General features: G+C 47.1%; 2 protein-coding genes across 4 annotated transcripts; one reads left to right on the top strand and one right to left on the bottom strand.

Annotated features, from left to right (window-relative positions):
* Positions 1-401: 401 nt before the first annotated feature.
* On the bottom strand, positions 402-5,300 carry babam1 (BRISC and BRCA1 A complex member 1). Its single transcript, XM_088622128.1, has 9 exons — positions 5,163-5,300; positions 3,460-3,807; positions 2,995-3,053; positions 2,432-2,552; positions 1,845-1,923; positions 1,662-1,686; positions 1,360-1,489; positions 1,148-1,234; positions 402-737 (listed from the first exon to the last, which is right to left on the bottom strand). Exons 2-9 carry the CDS (start codon positions 3,799-3,801, stop codon positions 537-539), a joined length of 1,044 nt encoding a protein of 347 aa, XP_088478254.1. The 5' UTR covers positions 3,802-3,807; positions 5,163-5,300; the 3' UTR covers positions 402-536.
* Positions 5,301-5,934: 634 nt separating this feature from the next.
* Positions 5,935-16,203, top strand: ushbp1 (Usher syndrome 1C binding protein 1). Of its 3 annotated transcripts, none has more exons than XM_088622118.1 (14): positions 5,940-6,303; positions 7,222-7,460; positions 7,669-7,793; positions 7,952-8,115; positions 8,205-8,414; positions 8,837-9,120; positions 9,638-9,778; positions 10,202-10,290; positions 10,414-10,537; positions 12,136-12,361; positions 13,126-13,284; positions 13,551-13,648; positions 14,469-14,591; positions 15,613-16,203. In XM_088622118.1, exons 1-14 carry the CDS (start codon positions 6,235-6,237, stop codon positions 15,776-15,778), a joined length of 2,217 nt encoding a protein of 738 aa, XP_088478244.1. In that variant the 5' UTR covers positions 5,940-6,234; the 3' UTR covers positions 15,779-16,203. The 3 variants fall into 3 exon arrangements, with proteins under 3 accessions (XP_088478246.1, XP_088478244.1, XP_088478245.1); XM_088622119.1 differs by having other exon boundaries at positions 5,941-6,303; positions 7,222-7,409; XM_088622120.1 differs by lacking the exons at positions 14,469-14,591; positions 15,613-16,203 and adding an exon at positions 14,126-14,435 and having other exon boundaries at positions 5,935-6,303.
* Positions 16,204-16,959: the final 756 nt, after the last annotated feature.

Below are 16,959 nucleotides of genomic sequence, written 5' to 3'. Positions count from 1 at the left end.
TACCAACAACATCCAGCTTAAAAAAAAACTCACATCCATACACAAGCAAGAAAGCACTTACCAAGAAAAATGTTGTTTCAAAGTTTATTAAAATCTGAAACCCAAGCTGGCTTAAGGAATGGGTCATTTAAGGATGAAACAGATGTAAACTTGGCACAATCCAATTCTTGATGAGGCTGTCCTTGCTTGTGCATGGCTGGAACATTATACCCTATGCTGCACCAACCCACTGAAAACTGGAAAAGCTATGATACACATTTTCATTAAAAAATCAACTATATTTCCTAGTGGGGCAGGCAGCCTTGCAGAGGTGAGGATCCAATGATTGTTTCACTGGCATAGAAGGCAAATAAAACTGTTCTCCCTCCTGATAATTACAAATCAGAACCTTGCAGCCAACTCAGTACAACATGCATTCCAGGATACAGTGACTAAATCCGGGTTTCCTAATGCAAGCCATCAAAGTCAAGATGGAAACATGTTGCCAACATGCTGGATGCACAGTTCCCCCACAGCCTGGTCCTCCACCGCTTCTGTCACACTGTGGCTTCGATCTCCTGAAGCTCCTCACCCTCCAGGAGACTGTAGGAGGCGTGGCTCTGGAAGGGCCTCTGTAAGGGGTGGGAGAGCAGCTTGGCCATGCAGTTGTGCAGCTCGATCGCAGGGCCGCACAGCGAGACTTCAAACTGGTAGCAGGTGCCCTTGGTGTCCAGGTCACAGAAGGAGGTGTACACATCCTGCAGGAAGAGGAGGGCAGCCAAACACATTCGGGAGATATGGCACATATTCAATGACTAGACAAGGGTAGAATAATCAGAAGAAAATAAGAGAAATAAAACAAATAATGTACACCCATTTGGAAAACCTAGGGCACAGGCAGATGGTCAAAATCCTGTTTTATTTTACATCCCCTTGCCATTTATATTTGTTGTTTTTTTTTCCTTTTGTGGAAAATATTGTACAATATTTGCATGGTGATAATCTTGGTTTAAAAAAGAAAAACCCACGAAACATAGTTCATTAATTGACATAAAACTTATCAAGGCTTCCTGGCTTAGCCGACAGATGCTGGTATTTGTCCAATGTTGCCTCTTTGCGCGTGCCCGATCTGAGATCTGAGGTTCTCCTTCGTGTTCAAACCCCTCACCTTCCAGCTGCACTCGTCGTTCTGCTCCTCCGCTCCATTGTGCAAGTACACCACATCAAAGAAGAAATAGGGAGACTGTAGCATCTTCTGTGGACGGGAAAGGCAAAACCATTTAGGATAGAGGATGGGACAGGGTTAGAGACTTGGCATTTACCTTACTGTGAGCAGTGAGGGGGATGCAAGTGTGTTTCACAGAGGCGATGTGCGCTCACATTGACAGCCTCCGAAGGGCTGAACTGCTGCTGTCCGGCGTGTCGGCTGTAGATGAGCAGGGTCCTCACCACGTAGGGGGGTGGGATGGTCTGCACGTTCTCCATCTGCGGCAGCTCAATCTTTTGGAGGCTGCAAGCAGGTGGCAACACAGAGAAAACAGCCTTCAGAACGGCTGCGATACAGGGAAACTCCCCTCATAATGCACACTGACTTGACACTAAAAGCAACAATAAATTCAGTTCCACAGAACATCAGATCCCACCAAGTACTGATCGCAAATGAGTAACTGTTTAATACCTACATCAAATTTAAAAGGTCCTCAAGATCTGGTGATGAAGTTAAGGAAGATGCAAACTCACAGGAACTGCGATTTTAAATGAGTGCAATTTCCATTGCAGTGGTAAAAGACCACATTTGGATTTCCAGTGAAAAAAGGAAAGATCCTGTGTGAGAGAGGGGGGAGAGCTCAGAGATGGAAGGATACTGAAAGACTCGCAGACATTTGTCTCCAAGTCATAGAGGCAGCTGCACAGCTCCCTGGGATCCGATGTGAAGCCAGACAACTGAAAAGGACAAATGCATTTGTAGATAAGAATCAATAATTATAATTGATCCTAGGAACTGGCAGCAATCATGTGCCAAAAAATGTGTGTACAGACTGCAATATTCATGATTTTGTTTCTTCACAGACAATTTCATAATAAACATTTCAAACAAAAAGTATTATTCCACAAATCTTTCAGATCCTTGGATCAATGCGTTTCTAAGTAGCAAATAAACTAATGATAAAAAAAATAACAAATAAATTTAATAAATAACTAACTCTGATTTGTAATAGTTTGGATGGTCTTAAATAGTTGCTGAAATACAATTTCAGATGTTTTGGGGAGGAAATTAAGAGGTGTGAGAGTGTAATAATTGTACTCCAATTCTTTCTAAGTCAGCCGTAAATTATAATGCTAACATGCTAGTTTTCACACAGTTGAACAATTAGTCAAATTAATTTAAGCATAAAGAATAACAGAAATGGCCAAAAAACAGAAAAATCCATATAAAAAATGAAGTGCTCACCCACAAGGCATCATCATTGACCACGACCAGGGCAAACTCATGGCGCTTGTCAATCTTGTGTTTTGTTCTCACAAACATCTCTATCATCTTCTGTGAGATATTCAGGGCGTTGGTTTTCGATCTGGAAACATGAGGCAGTAACCACTAACCATACAGGCATTTTTTTAACATTTCTTCCAATAAAAATTAACACCCCAATATAAATCACTCAAACTATAACACATAATCTAATACAAATATGATTAACAACAGTTAATTGCTACTGGTGAACTCATTTTAAACAACATCTAGTCTCCTTAAAAAACCCAAACCCTGAATTGCATTTCTTAGCAAATACATACTTTTTCATTTACAGCACTAAGTCCTTTCCAGTTTTTCTAATTACAGTTGAATTTTAACAGCCATATGCAGTCACATGTATAATGCTATGCAGAATATACTGTATTTATATACGCAGTACAAAAATTTGATGTGATTCAAAATAGTCAATGACCCTGTATAGGAATAGTTTTGGTACAAAAGATACAGTTCCAAATCTTTAGTATGGAACGGGTATACCTTACCCATTGAAAGACTCAAGCTTCTGCAGTGACATCTCCTCTGACAGGTCAAGACATATTATCTGTACAGGAAAGCAAAGATCAGACTCAATGTGTCCAATGCCATATTAAGATCAAACCTGTCTACATACAGCAAGCAGTCATCAGACTGCAGCATGCGGGAGTCAAGCAGGAGCCAGGAGGGAGTCAAGCAGGAGCCAGGCCGGAGCCAGGAGGGAACCAGGCCGGAACCAGGAGGGAACCAGGAGGGAGTCAAGCAGGAGGCAGGAGGGAGTCAAGCAGGAGCCAGGAGGGAACCAGGAGGGAACCAGGCCGGAACCAGGAGGGAGTCAAGCAGGAGGCAGGAGGGAGTCAAGCAGGAGGCAGGAGGGAGTCAAGCAGGAGCCAGGAGGGAGTCAAGCAGGAGCCAGGAGGGAGTCAAGCAGGAGCCAGGCCGGAACATGGTAGGACTGACCATCTGCCACTTACCACTTTCTCTGGACAGTTCACTCGAGGTGCCCTCAGCTGGAAGTCGGTGGTGGGGGCCGGGGGTGCGGGGGAGGACTGCGCCGCTTTGGGTCTCTCCTTGGCAGCCGCGTTGGCAGCGCTGGCGGCAGCAGCCCCGGCCGCAGAGGCGCTGGCGGCAGCAGCAGCGCTGGGCGGGCTGTCGCTGGCAGACGCCTCGCCTTCGCCCTCGCTCCTGCTGCCCACCGCGGGCTGGGGGTTGCTGCTGCGGCGGTCCTCCGCGCCCTCGGGGTTCGAGCGGGTCTGCGGTCTCAGCTCCACCGCCCTCTCCTCTCCGTCCGCCGGGCCGGGCTCGGGCTCATCCATGGCGGCCTGGCAGGGTACAAGCAGCTCTAGGTAGACAATTTCACTGCCAGCGAACCGATTCCTAGAAATCCCTCTTGCCCCTTCTCAGGGTGCCCCATAGCCCAGGACTGGACAGCCCTGGTGCTGGAGGCCCAGTGCATCTGCTGGTTTTCAGGGTCTCTTCAGAACAGCAGCCCCTGAAGAGCCAGGAGACCTTCTTAGACTGGTTCCATCGAGGCGATAACGAGCGGATCCAAGTCGTTAGGAGCTCAGCTGGAATGAAAACCTGCCCTGGACCTCCAGGATCAGGACTGCCCATCCCAGCCCCTGCCTGTTCATCTACCTTCAATTCTGCGAGTGCAGGGACACAGAGGACAGGGGGTTAGAGGATAATGCGCTACTTTACTGTTTTCGGTTTCATTGCAAGAGGTCATCAGGTCCTGTTCTTTACACCCATAAAAAAGCAGTTTAGAATTAGTTAAATAAAGGCTAGGAAGCACTTTCAGGGTTTTTACTATCCAAGCTGTTTGATTTCAGTGCTCAATAGCAATGAACACAAACACCCCTAACATTCTGAGTTCTGAGGTTAACGTCTCCTGTTATATTCAGAATGTATTACATCTGTTGTTGTTGTTCATACTAACTGAACGCCATTTTAAACCAAAAAGAAATGGATTAAAATGGAATAAAATGTTCTTTTGTTTTTGTCTGTGGTGTTTACCCCAGGGGTCCCAAACTTCTCGGAGTTCTTGAACTAGAGTTCGATTTTTTTCCCCCCAACCATCATGACCAGATCTTAGGCAATGTTCTAAGGTCTTACAAAGAAAACAAAAAGGAAACGAGTGTTTGGTTAAATAGACCCAAAACATAACCGAAGGGTTTGGTAAAGGTAAAGTATGTGAGAATCACGATTAACCTTTTAATTTTTAAATAATTATTCCTATTTATTTTTAATCTAGTTCAGCCCTTCATTACCCAAACCTGGGTCAGTATTGGCCCCGGAATCAGATATTTCGTACAATTGTTCGTGTTAAAAACTACGTCGTATTTTCCAGTAACTTAAGAACAGATTAAGTTAAAGTACGAGGTGCTACTTAAAAGTACAGATAACATCGTGAAATGCAAACATTAAAATAATACCCGTTTCTGTGTTGTGCAAAACAAAACGCTGTAATACAGCATTTTCTATTCATATAAAGTTATTTATGTAATAGCGTCGGTGTCTTTCATTACGTTTTCAACTGTCTGTATTCAGGTAAATCACTGACAATTGAGGAGCCGGGTAGAATGTAAATCACAACCTTGCTTTTAACGAATAACGAACTTTATCTGATTAAAGCGCCAAGACATACATATACAAAAACATAAAGCAATTCACTTACAATATTAAACTGAGTTCAAAAGAGATTTGTAAGTGTAGATACTTGCAAAAACATCAATTCCCCAAAAAAACATCTAATTCATGAAGGCAGCCATCTTCACCACCGGAAGTCAAACACTCAGGAAATTCGCAGGGAGTCCTGGTAATTGTAGTTTTCAGCGAAATCATCTACAATACCGGACAGAAGCTTTTCCTTTTCGTACATATAATGTCTCTGTCAATACTACTATACTCTTCTGTAAGTAAAGAAGACGTTTTTTCCTGAAAAACAAACAATCTTTAAAAATAATAGCTGAAAACCTGTAACTATCATAATCAATGAATAAAAAAATGTAATATTAATTATACTACAATCTAAAGTTAAAATACAGAACTAATATATTTAAATCATTAACCTATCATGTAGTTTATATGTACTGTACAACCACGTTTTAGGTACTTTCATAGTAGATTTACTCAGGTTAGAGGATGGACTTCAGCAACAGGTTTCTGTTTAAGTATCTTTGGACACTCTTCTGCTGCAGCCCCTAAACAACATCTCTAAATTCAGACAGCACAGGTACCATGGTTAGCCTTGCTGCCTTGCAGTGCTGGGGCCCTGGGTTCAATTCCTGGTGTGCTGTCTGTGTGGAGTTTGCATGTTCTCCCAGTGTTCACGTGGGTTTGCTCCTGGTGCTCTGGTTTAGAAAACTATAGGAAGAACAACGCAATTTTCTTCTAAATTCGTCATCACCTTTGTTGTCTTTGAGGTTTTGCCAACAGGACAGGAAATGTAGCTCAGAGAGAGACTGACGGGGATACTGCACTGGCCAGTCACAGACTGGAAGCCTCTGTTAAGGGTGGTTGTGGCATCGTTCGGGAACATTAGCTCAGGTTTTTTTTTGGAAAAACGTCTAAGAGAGATTCCGCAGCTGAAGTGGAACTGAAGAAAAGCCCTGCCAGTGAACAAGCTAACAGTGACAACATGGCTTAAAAACTCCATGTCGGAGGTGAAGGATTGGTGGAGATGGAGCAGTATTGATCAGCACCAGCAGGAGCCTGGAACTGAGCTGTGAAATTTGTATTATATCCCAATGGAAGGGACAGACAGACTGAGGGGCTGGGAGAAGCTATCTTCTCATGGATCTGGAACAGAGGGAGAGGTAGGTCTTGCAAAGTCATTCAAAGTTACTAAAGAAAGAACTTGATTGCTAAAGAAACCTGATGACCCATACTGGTTCAGAAATGCAGTGAATGGGTTTTCAGTACAGCATGCAAGTCTGATATTAAATAGCAAAGCTCTGAGAAGAACCAGTTGTTGCTTTTTTTAAATCAACGTATTGAATAAGCAACCATTTCACAGACTAAATAGAAAGATGCTTCTCATTGCACAGAGGAAAATACAGGTTAATCTTTTTTTTCCACAGAAAATGCATTTTGTTTCATACAAGGTCTCAGTTCTGCTTAATGGAAAACACGCGGATGATTTTTAAATTTGCGTCGTTCTTCCTATTGATAAATCCGCACTGGTAAAAAAAAAAAATCGAACCTCCTATATCTGCTGGAAACACCCCAGTAAAGGAAGAGGGAACCCATGGCGTCTGGCTTGCTGTTAGCTTCTACACCCCATCTCCTGTAACCTCAAAAACAATACTCTCCCTTGTTTCCCCCCCTCAGCACTCTGGTAACGGTATTGTTATCTTGACAGGAAATTATGCATCAGGAAGTTCCCGTTTCCTCCTTTTCCACTCCTCCAAACAATGGCTATGGTTCGTAAACATTCAGCGCTCAGTGAAAGCTCTGCGTACGTGCAACATCGCCGCAATGGCTTAAATACTGACATCCAGTTTTTATTAGTGTAGGAGGACGAAATGCAACCTAACAACATTTTTTACCTTGGCGGCTCTAGTAATTATGTCTTTTCAAGGCAGTCTGCCATTAGGAAGACAAAAATTCATTTGCATAATTTTACCAACATCTGCATGTGTGCAATATGTGAGTTTAGTCGACCTCTCTACTCAATTAGGCTCACACTAGAGAAAATAATCCCTGCATATGTCCATATGTATTCTTTTCTGCAGCCCCCACAGGTCTCCTCTGAGGAACAGGGAACTGCCAGAAATAAGGAGCCCCAAAAATGTGAGGACTGTACCCCAGGCCCTACTGATCCCTTGGCCCAGGAGCTGGCCCAGTGTGAAGAGGAGGTGGACACCTTGCTGAGGGTGATAGCAGAGCTCAATGGGAAGATGAGTGGACTGCAGAATCCAAGGTGCACACCAGCAGTCAGGCTGACCTCCAGCACTATCTCCCCAGAAAACTTGTACGTTGATTAACAGCCTTGCATAAACTCATTGAGTGGCTGCAGCTTTTAACGGTGGACTGTTGCTGTCCACTTCTAATTGTGGAGATTCCATTAATGAAACGAAACACTCAGCTTACTTAATGTGGAAACTCGAGGCCCTGTGTAGCAGCGTGACCTGTTCCACTCTAATATTAGGATGTGAAGCATTTGATGTTTCGTGCTGTAGGGTCCAAGGAGAAGAGACAGCGTCAGCACCCAGCAGTCTCAGTCCAGGGTCTGAGTGCAGTCCTCTGTCTCAGTGTCCCCTCCAAGATGGCGACCCACAGCCTGAGGTTTCACTTCCTGGACAAGGTAGTGAGAGTGTGAACTCACTGTGTCAGCTCTGTCATTGACATTTCCCTACTATTTATTCTGAGTATAACGGCTCCTAAATTTCAGGCTTGTTCTGCGTTCCTGAAGTAGGCAATGCTGGGCACAGCTAAATATGTTGTGTTTTAACATCCCCCGAGGTGGCAGTGCTGAACTGTGGGAAGAAATGCAGAGGATCCTGACTGCTCTGGAGACTTCCGTTCACAGCAGGAGAACATGGGCTGACCCAAGCACCGCCTGTGACGAAGAGAAACACGCAGAGCACCTGAGAGCAGCCAGGGAGAGCTGGGTCCAGGTCACCAAGGTGTGTCTCGCAGAGCAGCTCGACCTGTATTAGTACCATGGCTGTGTTCCACTGTGTACTGTTAAATGGACGTCATGGCTTTGGCTCAGGTCCTGGAAGAGATGGAGAGAGAATTTGGGATCTCCTACCCTTCAGCACTGCCCCCTGAAGAGCGCCGACAGCTCCAGAGAGACACCCTCACCTACCACCAGCGAAACCACGACCTCCGGCAGAGCTTGCGCCAGCGGGAGGAAGAGATCAGCCGGACAAAGGTCATGCTGAACGGGCTGCAGGAAGAGCGCGACCGGATGAAAGTGAAGGTAATATGTTAGGCGGGCGGACTCTGGTGCCCTTCAATTAGAAGACTACCAATCGAAACGTCCAGAAGTCATATGTTACCTGTCTCATTGGCCGTCATGAAGTTCTACTGCCTTATAGTTGACTAACAATTGAGCAGCATGTGAGTGAGAGCATGGAGGAAGAAAGGGTGGTGTTCTTGTGATAGCTTACAGTATCTCAAAACAATGCTCAGAAACAAACAAGTTTTACTAGCAAGCACATAATCTGTTAATGGAGAAGAATCTCCTTTTTGGCCATTTCTGGTTGTGTTATTTCAGTGCATGCTATTTTGTCTTTTTTATCAACTTTGCTAAGCTGCTGTCCTTTTGATCATTGTTAAAACGCAGAATCTTGCCCACAACCCCAGCTGCTATAAACACTAGCTTCCTCTCCCCGACCCCAGCTGCTGGGTCTCCTGACTAGCCTGCAGAGTGCGGGCAGTCTCTCCCCTCCTACCAGCCCCTCCAGCTCCTCCAGTGGAGCCCTTAGCCCCTGCTGGACCTCGCCGACTTGCCCCGGATCCCCCCAGCAGCCTCATCGCCCAGGTCAGGCTGCTCCTGGCTCAGACTCTGCAGGAGATGGAGCACCTTCCACCCCCTCTTCTCCCGCCGGTGGAGTGTCGCCTTTTCCTGCCCCCCAGCCTTCTAGAATCGTCGGCTTCGAGAGCGAAACCGACCGCCTGCAGAGGTGAGCGCGCCCGGGGCAGGATTGTGGCCCGTCTGTGCGTGGGGGTTTATCAGATTGCTCTGTTGTTTCCTTCATCTGGGGCTTCATCTCAAGTCATTTCTCACCCTCTTCCTGAAACTGCCGCAGTCCTCTGTCTTGCAGGTTACCCTAAATTGCCCGTATCTAAAGTTTGGAGACCACCTGCGTACACATTTTTGAGTGAACATTTGCACATTCTAATGCGAGACCGCAACAGCCTTCTGGGTTCATAAACAAGAATACGGAAATGCCTGACGGAAACGTCCATCCAGATGCACGCAGAACGGAAAGCACAGTTTGAGCTTGGCGGTAGAGAGAAAGATTGCTGTTGCTGCAGAGCCTTGCCGAATGTAAATCAGTATGTGCAGATGTGGGAAAGCAGGTGAACATGGGGCAACGTCTTTTTTGCCAAATCATTGGAAAAGAAACGAAGTCCCATGATAACTACCCTCGGAGAAAGCAGTGCTGCCCTGGGGCTGAATCTGTGCTGTCCCCCCAGGTGCATCGAGAGGCTGAAGTCGCGGAATGACCGTCTGTCCGCGGCGCTGGAGAGGAGGAAAGGCGAGTCGGAGCAGATCAGCATGACACTGGGCAAACATGAGGCCAACTGCACAGCCCTCCAGCTGGCTCTGAAGTACAGGTGAAGTCAGCAGCTGCACTGCAATGCAGATATACAGCATGGCTCCTGGTGCAGCTGTGAACATGGGGAGAGCAGGGTTTTCTGTAATTCACAGTCTGTTTCATTCAATGCATCAGTGGCAAGATAAGGCCTATTCTTAATCTTTGCACAGCTCTGTGCATATTAAACTGCTCTGGCAAAATTCGGGGCTTGTTTACTTCACCAGATAACTCCCCATAATCGCCATGCTAGTGCTTGCACATCGTTTGAAATGTGTAGCACAATGTTACCTTTGGCACATGGTGTGTGATCCCGATGTGCCTTGCGTATCCTGTGTCATCTGGCAAATAAAAGGTCTGTCTTTTGTGAAGGGGGCTCCTCCGTTTCACTGCCTTCTCCTCTTTGTGGTCTGTCTGCTCTCTGTGTCCGCTCGGTGACTGACAGTGAAGAGTGTGAGGAGGCCTACGGCGAGCTCCTGTCACTGTACAGGGACAGGAAACGGGAGGACAGCAAGGAGACACCTCAGGCTGCAAGTGAGGGGAGCTAAGAGTCAGCATTTATTTAGGATATAAATCTACATTTTTAGAGTCTTAAATAATAAGACTGAAGGATTAATAAAGAATAAAAGCAAGTATAAAGGTGTTTTTGTTTCATAGGCTTTGCCAAGGAGAAAGAGCAGCCACGTGGCCCCGTCCAGGAATGCAGTCGCCCCCAGACAGGGGAGTCCCCTAACTTAACACTAGGGGACGCTGTGGATGAAGCCCAGCCTACAGAGAACAGGTGACAAGATTACTGTACCTCATCCCAAACATGAAAATCTCTTCAAAAAGCTTATTTGAATGGCACTTATTTTTTAACTGCTAAAATGTCTTTGACAATACAAACAGCCCTATTAACATGCAAGGACCTGCTATCACACGGTGATGTGCAGACACAATCAGAAATTAAGTATATATACATACATAAGCTCACTGAAATATCAGCCTTGTTTGTAGAGCAATAAGGATTGATACACATGTTAAGAGACTGGCTGGTCCGTTTTACCTGTTTACTTGGCATTGTCTTACGGATCCAAAGCTCTCCTCAATCTGCACATGGCCAAACCCAATCCCAGGAGTCCGCAGGGCAGGCCCGCTGCGTCTGCAGGGCTCATCAAAGTGCCAGCACCTGGAAAGAGCAGAAGAACATTTGAAATATTAAAAATGACAGGAGATCATTTGGCCCATCAAAAGCTGCTTTGGTTTTTATTAGGAACTGAAGTTTTTTTAGTCTTGAACAGCTGGATATGTCCAAGGATGAAGGTATCAGCCTCAGCAACACGGCTGGGTACACATGCTTTCTATTTCACTGTTTGTTCAGAAGACATCTGCTGTGCTGGCTTTGTCAGTGAAGATTTTGAATTGTTGAATCAGGCCCACTTATGGTCTTCTCTATTCAAGACTAAAAATGTTTAGTTCCTTCATCCTGTCAGTTTATTTCATTCCCTTAAGATCCAGAATGAACCTGGTTGCTCTTCTCTGGACAGATTCCTGTGCAGCCATATCTTTTCTTCTGAGAGCTGGGCGAAATCTGTTACTTTGGTCTGAATGGGTGGGCGTGCGTCTTTAAGAGTTGAGCTGGAGTGAAAATCTCCAGACAGACCCAATGTCACGATTATAGTCCCCCCTCCTTAAGGGTGCTCCAGCCCTTTCACTCAAGACTTTATTCCATGCACCTGTTTCCCATTCCCAGCCCACCTTAAAAGCCAGGCGCTGACGCTCATCTGGGCTCTGCATCTGATTTCCATATCGTGCGAGTCCGGGACCTGGAAGCGCCTGGTCCCATTAAGGTTTTAACCCCTGTTCCTGTTCCTTGTCCCCTGTCCGCCGGTTCCGACCCTGCCTTCGTGGTTTTAACGTCGTGTTTTGATGGATCTCCTGGTTTTGGACTTACCTTTGTGTTTTGGATACTCTATGGATTACTCTTTGGGATTGTTCGCCTCGGCCACACCTCCCCCGTGCACCAGCGCACCTTGGACACGCCCCCTTGTCTTCAGCCCCGTTTTCCTGCATGACGTTTCCCTAGTGTTTCCCCACTCCGTCGGACTGTGTCGTCTGCATAGGGTCCGGAAAGAACTGTTCGTTACACCCAACACAAGAAGGATTGCCCATCGCTACCACAGGGTGTAGGCCATGATGAATTGGTCAGCCATTGTAGTGGACACACAAGCCTAGGGTGTGGGCCCAGATGGAGCTGTCAAAGTCTTGACAGTAGTAATAAAGTTTTCATTAGAGATTTTGTTCCATCAGCCAGTAGTGGCTCTTTTGGAGACATGTCTCCTATCTTCTGCACCAAACGCCGATTTTCCCAGCATCTCTGACTCTGCGTTCCATAAGCAGGGATCTGCCTGCTTCGGGAGAGCAGGAAAAGGAGATTCGGGCCCGGATCAAGAAGCTGCGGCAGGACAGGGCAGCGGTCTGCGTGCCGGAGCAGGAGCCAGACGGAGAAAGACGACCCAGCCCAGATACAGACACCCTGCCTGGGAGCAGGGGCCAGGAAGCAGCAGGGCCTCACAGCCCCAGGAAAGAGAAAGCTGCATTGCTACAGGAGTTAGTTGCTGTCAGGGTTGGTTTTACTTCTCCAGACCCTTGTACAAAAAACAACTTCATTTTACAATGTTCAAAACCTTCAATCAGTGTGCAGAAAAATGAGAGGAACATGTTAGTGAATGCACTGTCATCATTCATTCTTCAATTTTTATTAAAATGGCCCTAAATGAATAACCTTAGGTGTTTTTATAGGCAATAAAAACAGTCCTTATTTACTGCCCCGCCTTTCTCAGAAGAATAGTTAACTAAACCTTCAGTACTACCTATTAATACCTATTCAGTATTATATGAATATCTTCATATATTTTAAGACTAGGTTACATTAAGTTGAGTCCTTTCCAGCTTTTGTGTCAAAGATCCTCAGCACATTCGCCTTGTCTTGAAGTGTTTTAATCTGGCGATAACAGCTTTGAAAAAGCGTCAGCCTCCAGAACGTGGTCACGTCTTATCTTAGGCACAGCCTTCACAGGTGAGGATGTAAAATGATATTTTTCATGATCGGTTTTAAACATTTGTTCGCCCTCTTTGAGATCTGTTCCCAGTAGCTAGGCTCTGAACAGTGGGAGACCGAATCACTTTTATATGCTGGATTCACTGTATTAATTTGTGTATACCTGCCTTTGATCTATTGCAAAGTGCATCATGCAAAGCACAATATGAAAATTCTTATTTTTATTCTTTGCACGTCTCCCAATAAGCCAAAATCCTTTCCTGCTCCTAGCAGTGTCTGGCTGAGGACCCAGTCAGCGCCTTACTTTCTAAATGTCAGTGCCGTTCCAGGAGGAAATGTCAGAGCTGCGGGCGGAGATCAGGCTGGCGGAGAAGGAGAGGCGCTGTCTGGAGTGGACGCTAACTGCTCAGGGGGCACAGGAGACGGCTCAGGAGCTGATCGTGGACATCCTGAGAGAAGAGCTGGAGGACAGGCGGGCCGGAGGGCAGGTACTCAACTCACTGGCACAGCGGGTGCCATCTCTGCTCTTGATGATCCTTTTAAGTTCAGTTATGGGGCTAGGCCATTCAGAAATGACCATTTGCTCCTGCAATTATCATTGATGATTTGAAGGCTATGTCCCCAAAACATTAGACTTTGGGATTTTATTTTGCAATGTTAAATGCAAGCTTTAGGGAAGGATTCTTATAAACAAAGGGGGTGTGCTGTAATTAATGTATCTTTTTGATCTGCTCACCTTTGCATCGTCCTGCAGAGATCTCCAGAACTGGCAGATCCACAAGTTCCCGGTACAGGGGTCTCAGGACCCCGAAATCGGACAATGCTCAGAGAGATCCAGGCTGCCCTACTGCGGTGAGTTAAGTTATGATACTGGATGGAGTCCGGAAGGGTTTACCTGCTCTTTCTTTATTCTGCTAGGGTAACTCAAACACTATTTGGCTCCATTGGTAAGAACAAGAATCTGGCCCACTTAGGCGTGTTGGAGGGGTTTTGTGCCGTCTGTGAAAAAGTCACAGTTCTTCCTTTGGGTTGCACCTGCTCACTATCACCCCAGACATGGCAAGCCTCACAGACAGCAGCTGCCAGCCTGCAGGTGGTTGCTAAGTAACGTCTGTAAAAAAAAAAGAACAGTGCTTTGATGGTGTTGGCAATTGTCATTACCATCTAGATCCCTAGTCTCTGGCCAAAACTGAAATCGCGGATAAAGACCGGAGAAATTGGGGGAGCTAGTCACAAATAGATTCTGCTGAGGAGGTGGACGACGAAAAGCTTAATTTCCGAAACATGTTTTTCAGCATCTTTTACTTTGTCTGTCTTGGAATTTTCCAGAGACCCGTCTGTTTGCTGAACCCTACCTGACAGCATGTGAATTCAAACAGAATTTTACTGTGAGAGAAAGGCTTGTGTGAAATCAGACATCTTTCCTGGGGAAGCTTTCGCCGCACAATAAAAAATAAATAATGCCTATGACAACAATAATTGCAAGCCTTCCTTGTAGATTGATCGCGTTTTTGTGCTCTTTTAAAAAGGCAAAACCGAACACATGCCTACTGCTTCTGCAACACGCCTCTCTATAAGTGCACAGGTTTTTGTCGCAATAGACTTGTCTCTCTCTGTGGACGTGCGGGGAACCGGGGAGCTGGGTTTAACTTCACCCCATGGCTTTGTTTAGGGAGCAGGCGCTGAGGAAACGAGTGGGGGCTCTGCGGGGCTCTCTAGAGGCCATGCTGACAGAGAGCGCCACCCGCAGGCGACAGAGTGAAGGGCTGGCAGCGCAACTCACCCAGGCTCACAGGTACTACAGCGGAACAGAATCACATCCTCCCCAGACACCTCTAGGAAAGCAGTCTGATCTTCTGTGCTGCAGTACTAGTTCAACAGGTGCATGTGCATGTCAGCAGCCGTATCACCCTGCAACTCCCAGCTGGCAGCCCACTGTAGCTCAGCAGGTGTGAGCCTGGCCAGTACCTGGATGGGAGACTCCTGGGAAAAACTAAGGTTGCTGCTGGAAGAGGTGTAAGTGGGGTCTGTAGGGGGTGCTCACCCTGCGGTCTGTGGGTCCTAATGCCCACAGTCACTAAATATAGTGACAGGGACCCTATACTGTAAAAAGGCGCTGTCATTCGGAGGAGATGTAAAACTGAGGTCCTGACTCTCTGTGGTCATTAAAAATCCCAGGGTGTTTCTTGAAAAGAGTAGGGGTGTTACCCTGGTGTCCTGGCAAAATTTCCCCCTGGTCCTTGCCAGTCATGGCCTCCTAAGACTCCCCCATCCCAGAATTGTGAACTGGGACTCCTCCACACTGAGAGCTGGTGTGTACCGAGTGCACTTGCACACTTTGGCTGCTGTCGCATCATCCAGGTGGGGACTCCCCTCCACCACCGCCACTGTGCAGCCCCCATTACCTGTAAAGAGCTCTGAGTGGAGTGTCCAGAAAAGCTCCCTTCTGGTCCCACTAACACCCCTTCCAGCAGCACCCCCAGCTGTCCCAAGGCAACTCGAACTTGTCTCTTCCTGCTGGGGGGTATTCAGGGGATCTTGTGTGTTGGGCAAGATAGGTTTTGGTTTGATTCAGCTGGCCGTTGTCTGTGCAGCGGGCTCAGACAAAGTCAATCAATCGTTTTGCGCAGGCCGCTATACCAGGACACGTGAAATAGCGTTTGCAAAAACAAGGGCAGCATTGGAGAGGAAACAGCATCAACCATCCCCTTAGAGTTCCCAGCCTGCCCCTCACCCCCCAGTGCTCTCCCGTCTTGCTCCGGAAGCTCAGGCCGGAGGACAGAGCTCACGCTCGGCCTCTCCCCCCCTCTCTGCAGCAGCGTGGCCGGCGCTTACAGGAACGCCCGCAGGAAGTACCGGGAACAGCTGCGGCAGCTGGAGAGGCAGGTGGCGGCGATACTGGAGCGGCACAGCAGCCAGGTCGGGGGGCTGAAGGGGGCGCTGCAGGCCTTGGAGTGGAGGAAAGAGGAGACAGTGCTGTGACTGCAGCTCTGGCGCCCAGGTGCTGCACGCACCTGCACACCAGCAGGCCTGAGGCGGAACCCCACAGGCTGCAGTACCCAAACGGGTCCACAAGAGGGCAGTATACACATTTCTTTTATTTGCAGCAGCAGGAACCCCCTCTCAGGATGGACAGCAGGGGGTGGCTAGGAATGGAGCTCCTGTTGGCATCACCCCTGTCTTTCCATCTGATCCAAGAGAATGTCATGAACCGCCGAACAAACAGATCTGAGAACTGCAAACACCCACACACCATGTTACCTGACTAAAACTCAAGTTTTCCAAGTCAGCCAGCAGATGTTTTTTAAACATTTTTCCGCAATATGTAAAAACCATTGATGATCCCATTCATATATGTAGTGTATGCACTGCCAATAATAAAAAAAAAAACTTAAAATAAAAATAAACCATACTTTACTTTAGCATTGGGGGCCATACTTTCCTCTGGGAAAACCAGCCCTGGTCATCTTCTCACAGTGACACTGTTAGAGCAGGATTGTGTGTTGCTCGTGTGAACATACTAATTTATACCGACTGAGACATAATGAAATGTTGACATAAATGCTGTTTAGATCGACCGGGGGATGACGGAGGCTGACAAAAAGAAAGCTCTAGCAGCTGGAAACTGCCTATCGCTCTGTCAGAACAATGGAGGACAAACAGGAAAGTGCTCAGAGGCTCTTGGTGTGCCACTCTCTCCTTCATGCCCCCCCTCGTCCGGACCCCCGCCGCCGCCTGGAGCTGCCAGGAGCGCGTGCCTGCTGTCTCCCCCCCTGCCCCCCCCCGTCATAACCGCCCCTCCCCTGATTGGCTGGGGCGGCCAAGCGTTTGCTCCCAGGCTGCCCGATGAGGAGGGGCAAAGGTCAAGTGTCACAGCGCGGGGTCAGAGGGGTCCCGCTTTCGCGTTTTCATTTCGAAAGGGGGCTCAGATGGCGACGCTTCACCCCTGGGCGCCTAACCTCGCGCCAGCCTGGCCCTGCAACATCAGAGGTTAACCTCTTGGCTTGTGAGCAAGCACCCTGCTTTCCTTTGTCACAGCTCATACTGTAATCACTAACTTCAGCAGCAAAATCTATCGCTACAGATCCGCACTGCACTGTGTCCTGTACTGCTAAGATGTTTTTTTATCAAGCATCTTCTAAAACCATTTCACATGTGCATGT

Source organism: Lepisosteus platostomus, chromosome 27 (genome assembly GCF_059453375.1).
Source record: "Lepisosteus platostomus isolate fLepPlt1 chromosome 27, fLepPlt1.hap1, whole genome shotgun sequence".
NCBI lineage: Eukaryota > Metazoa > Chordata > Actinopteri > Semionotiformes > Lepisosteidae > Lepisosteus > Lepisosteus platostomus.
This window is presented reverse-complemented; position numbering and strand designations above follow the sequence as displayed.

Bases quoted from the DNA above. Each gene is read 5' to 3' on its own strand.
- babam1 (XM_088622128.1), bottom strand. From the start codon at position 3,801: ATGGATGAGCCCGAGCCCGGCCCGGCGGACGGAGAGGAGAGGGCGGTG. The intron at 3,054-3,459 runs GTAAGTGGCAGA...TTTCCTGTACAG, and splicing joins TGAACTGTCCAGAGAAAGTG to ATAATATGTCTTGACCTGTC. The intron at 1,687-1,844 runs GTATCCTTCCAT...CTTCATCACCAG, and splicing joins AAATGTCTGCGAGTCTTTCA to ATCTTGAGGACCTTTTAAAT.
- ushbp1 (XM_088622118.1), top strand. From the start codon at position 6,235: ATGGAAGGGACAGACAGACTGAGGGGCTGGGAGAAGCTATCTTCTCAT. The intron at 7,461-7,668 runs GTACGTTGATTA...TTCGTGCTGTAG, and splicing joins ACTATCTCCCCAGAAAACTT to GGTCCAAGGAGAAGAGACAG. The intron at 10,538-12,135 runs GTGACAAGATTA...TTCCATAAGCAG, and splicing joins GCCCAGCCTACAGAGAACAG to GGATCTGCCTGCTTCGGGAG.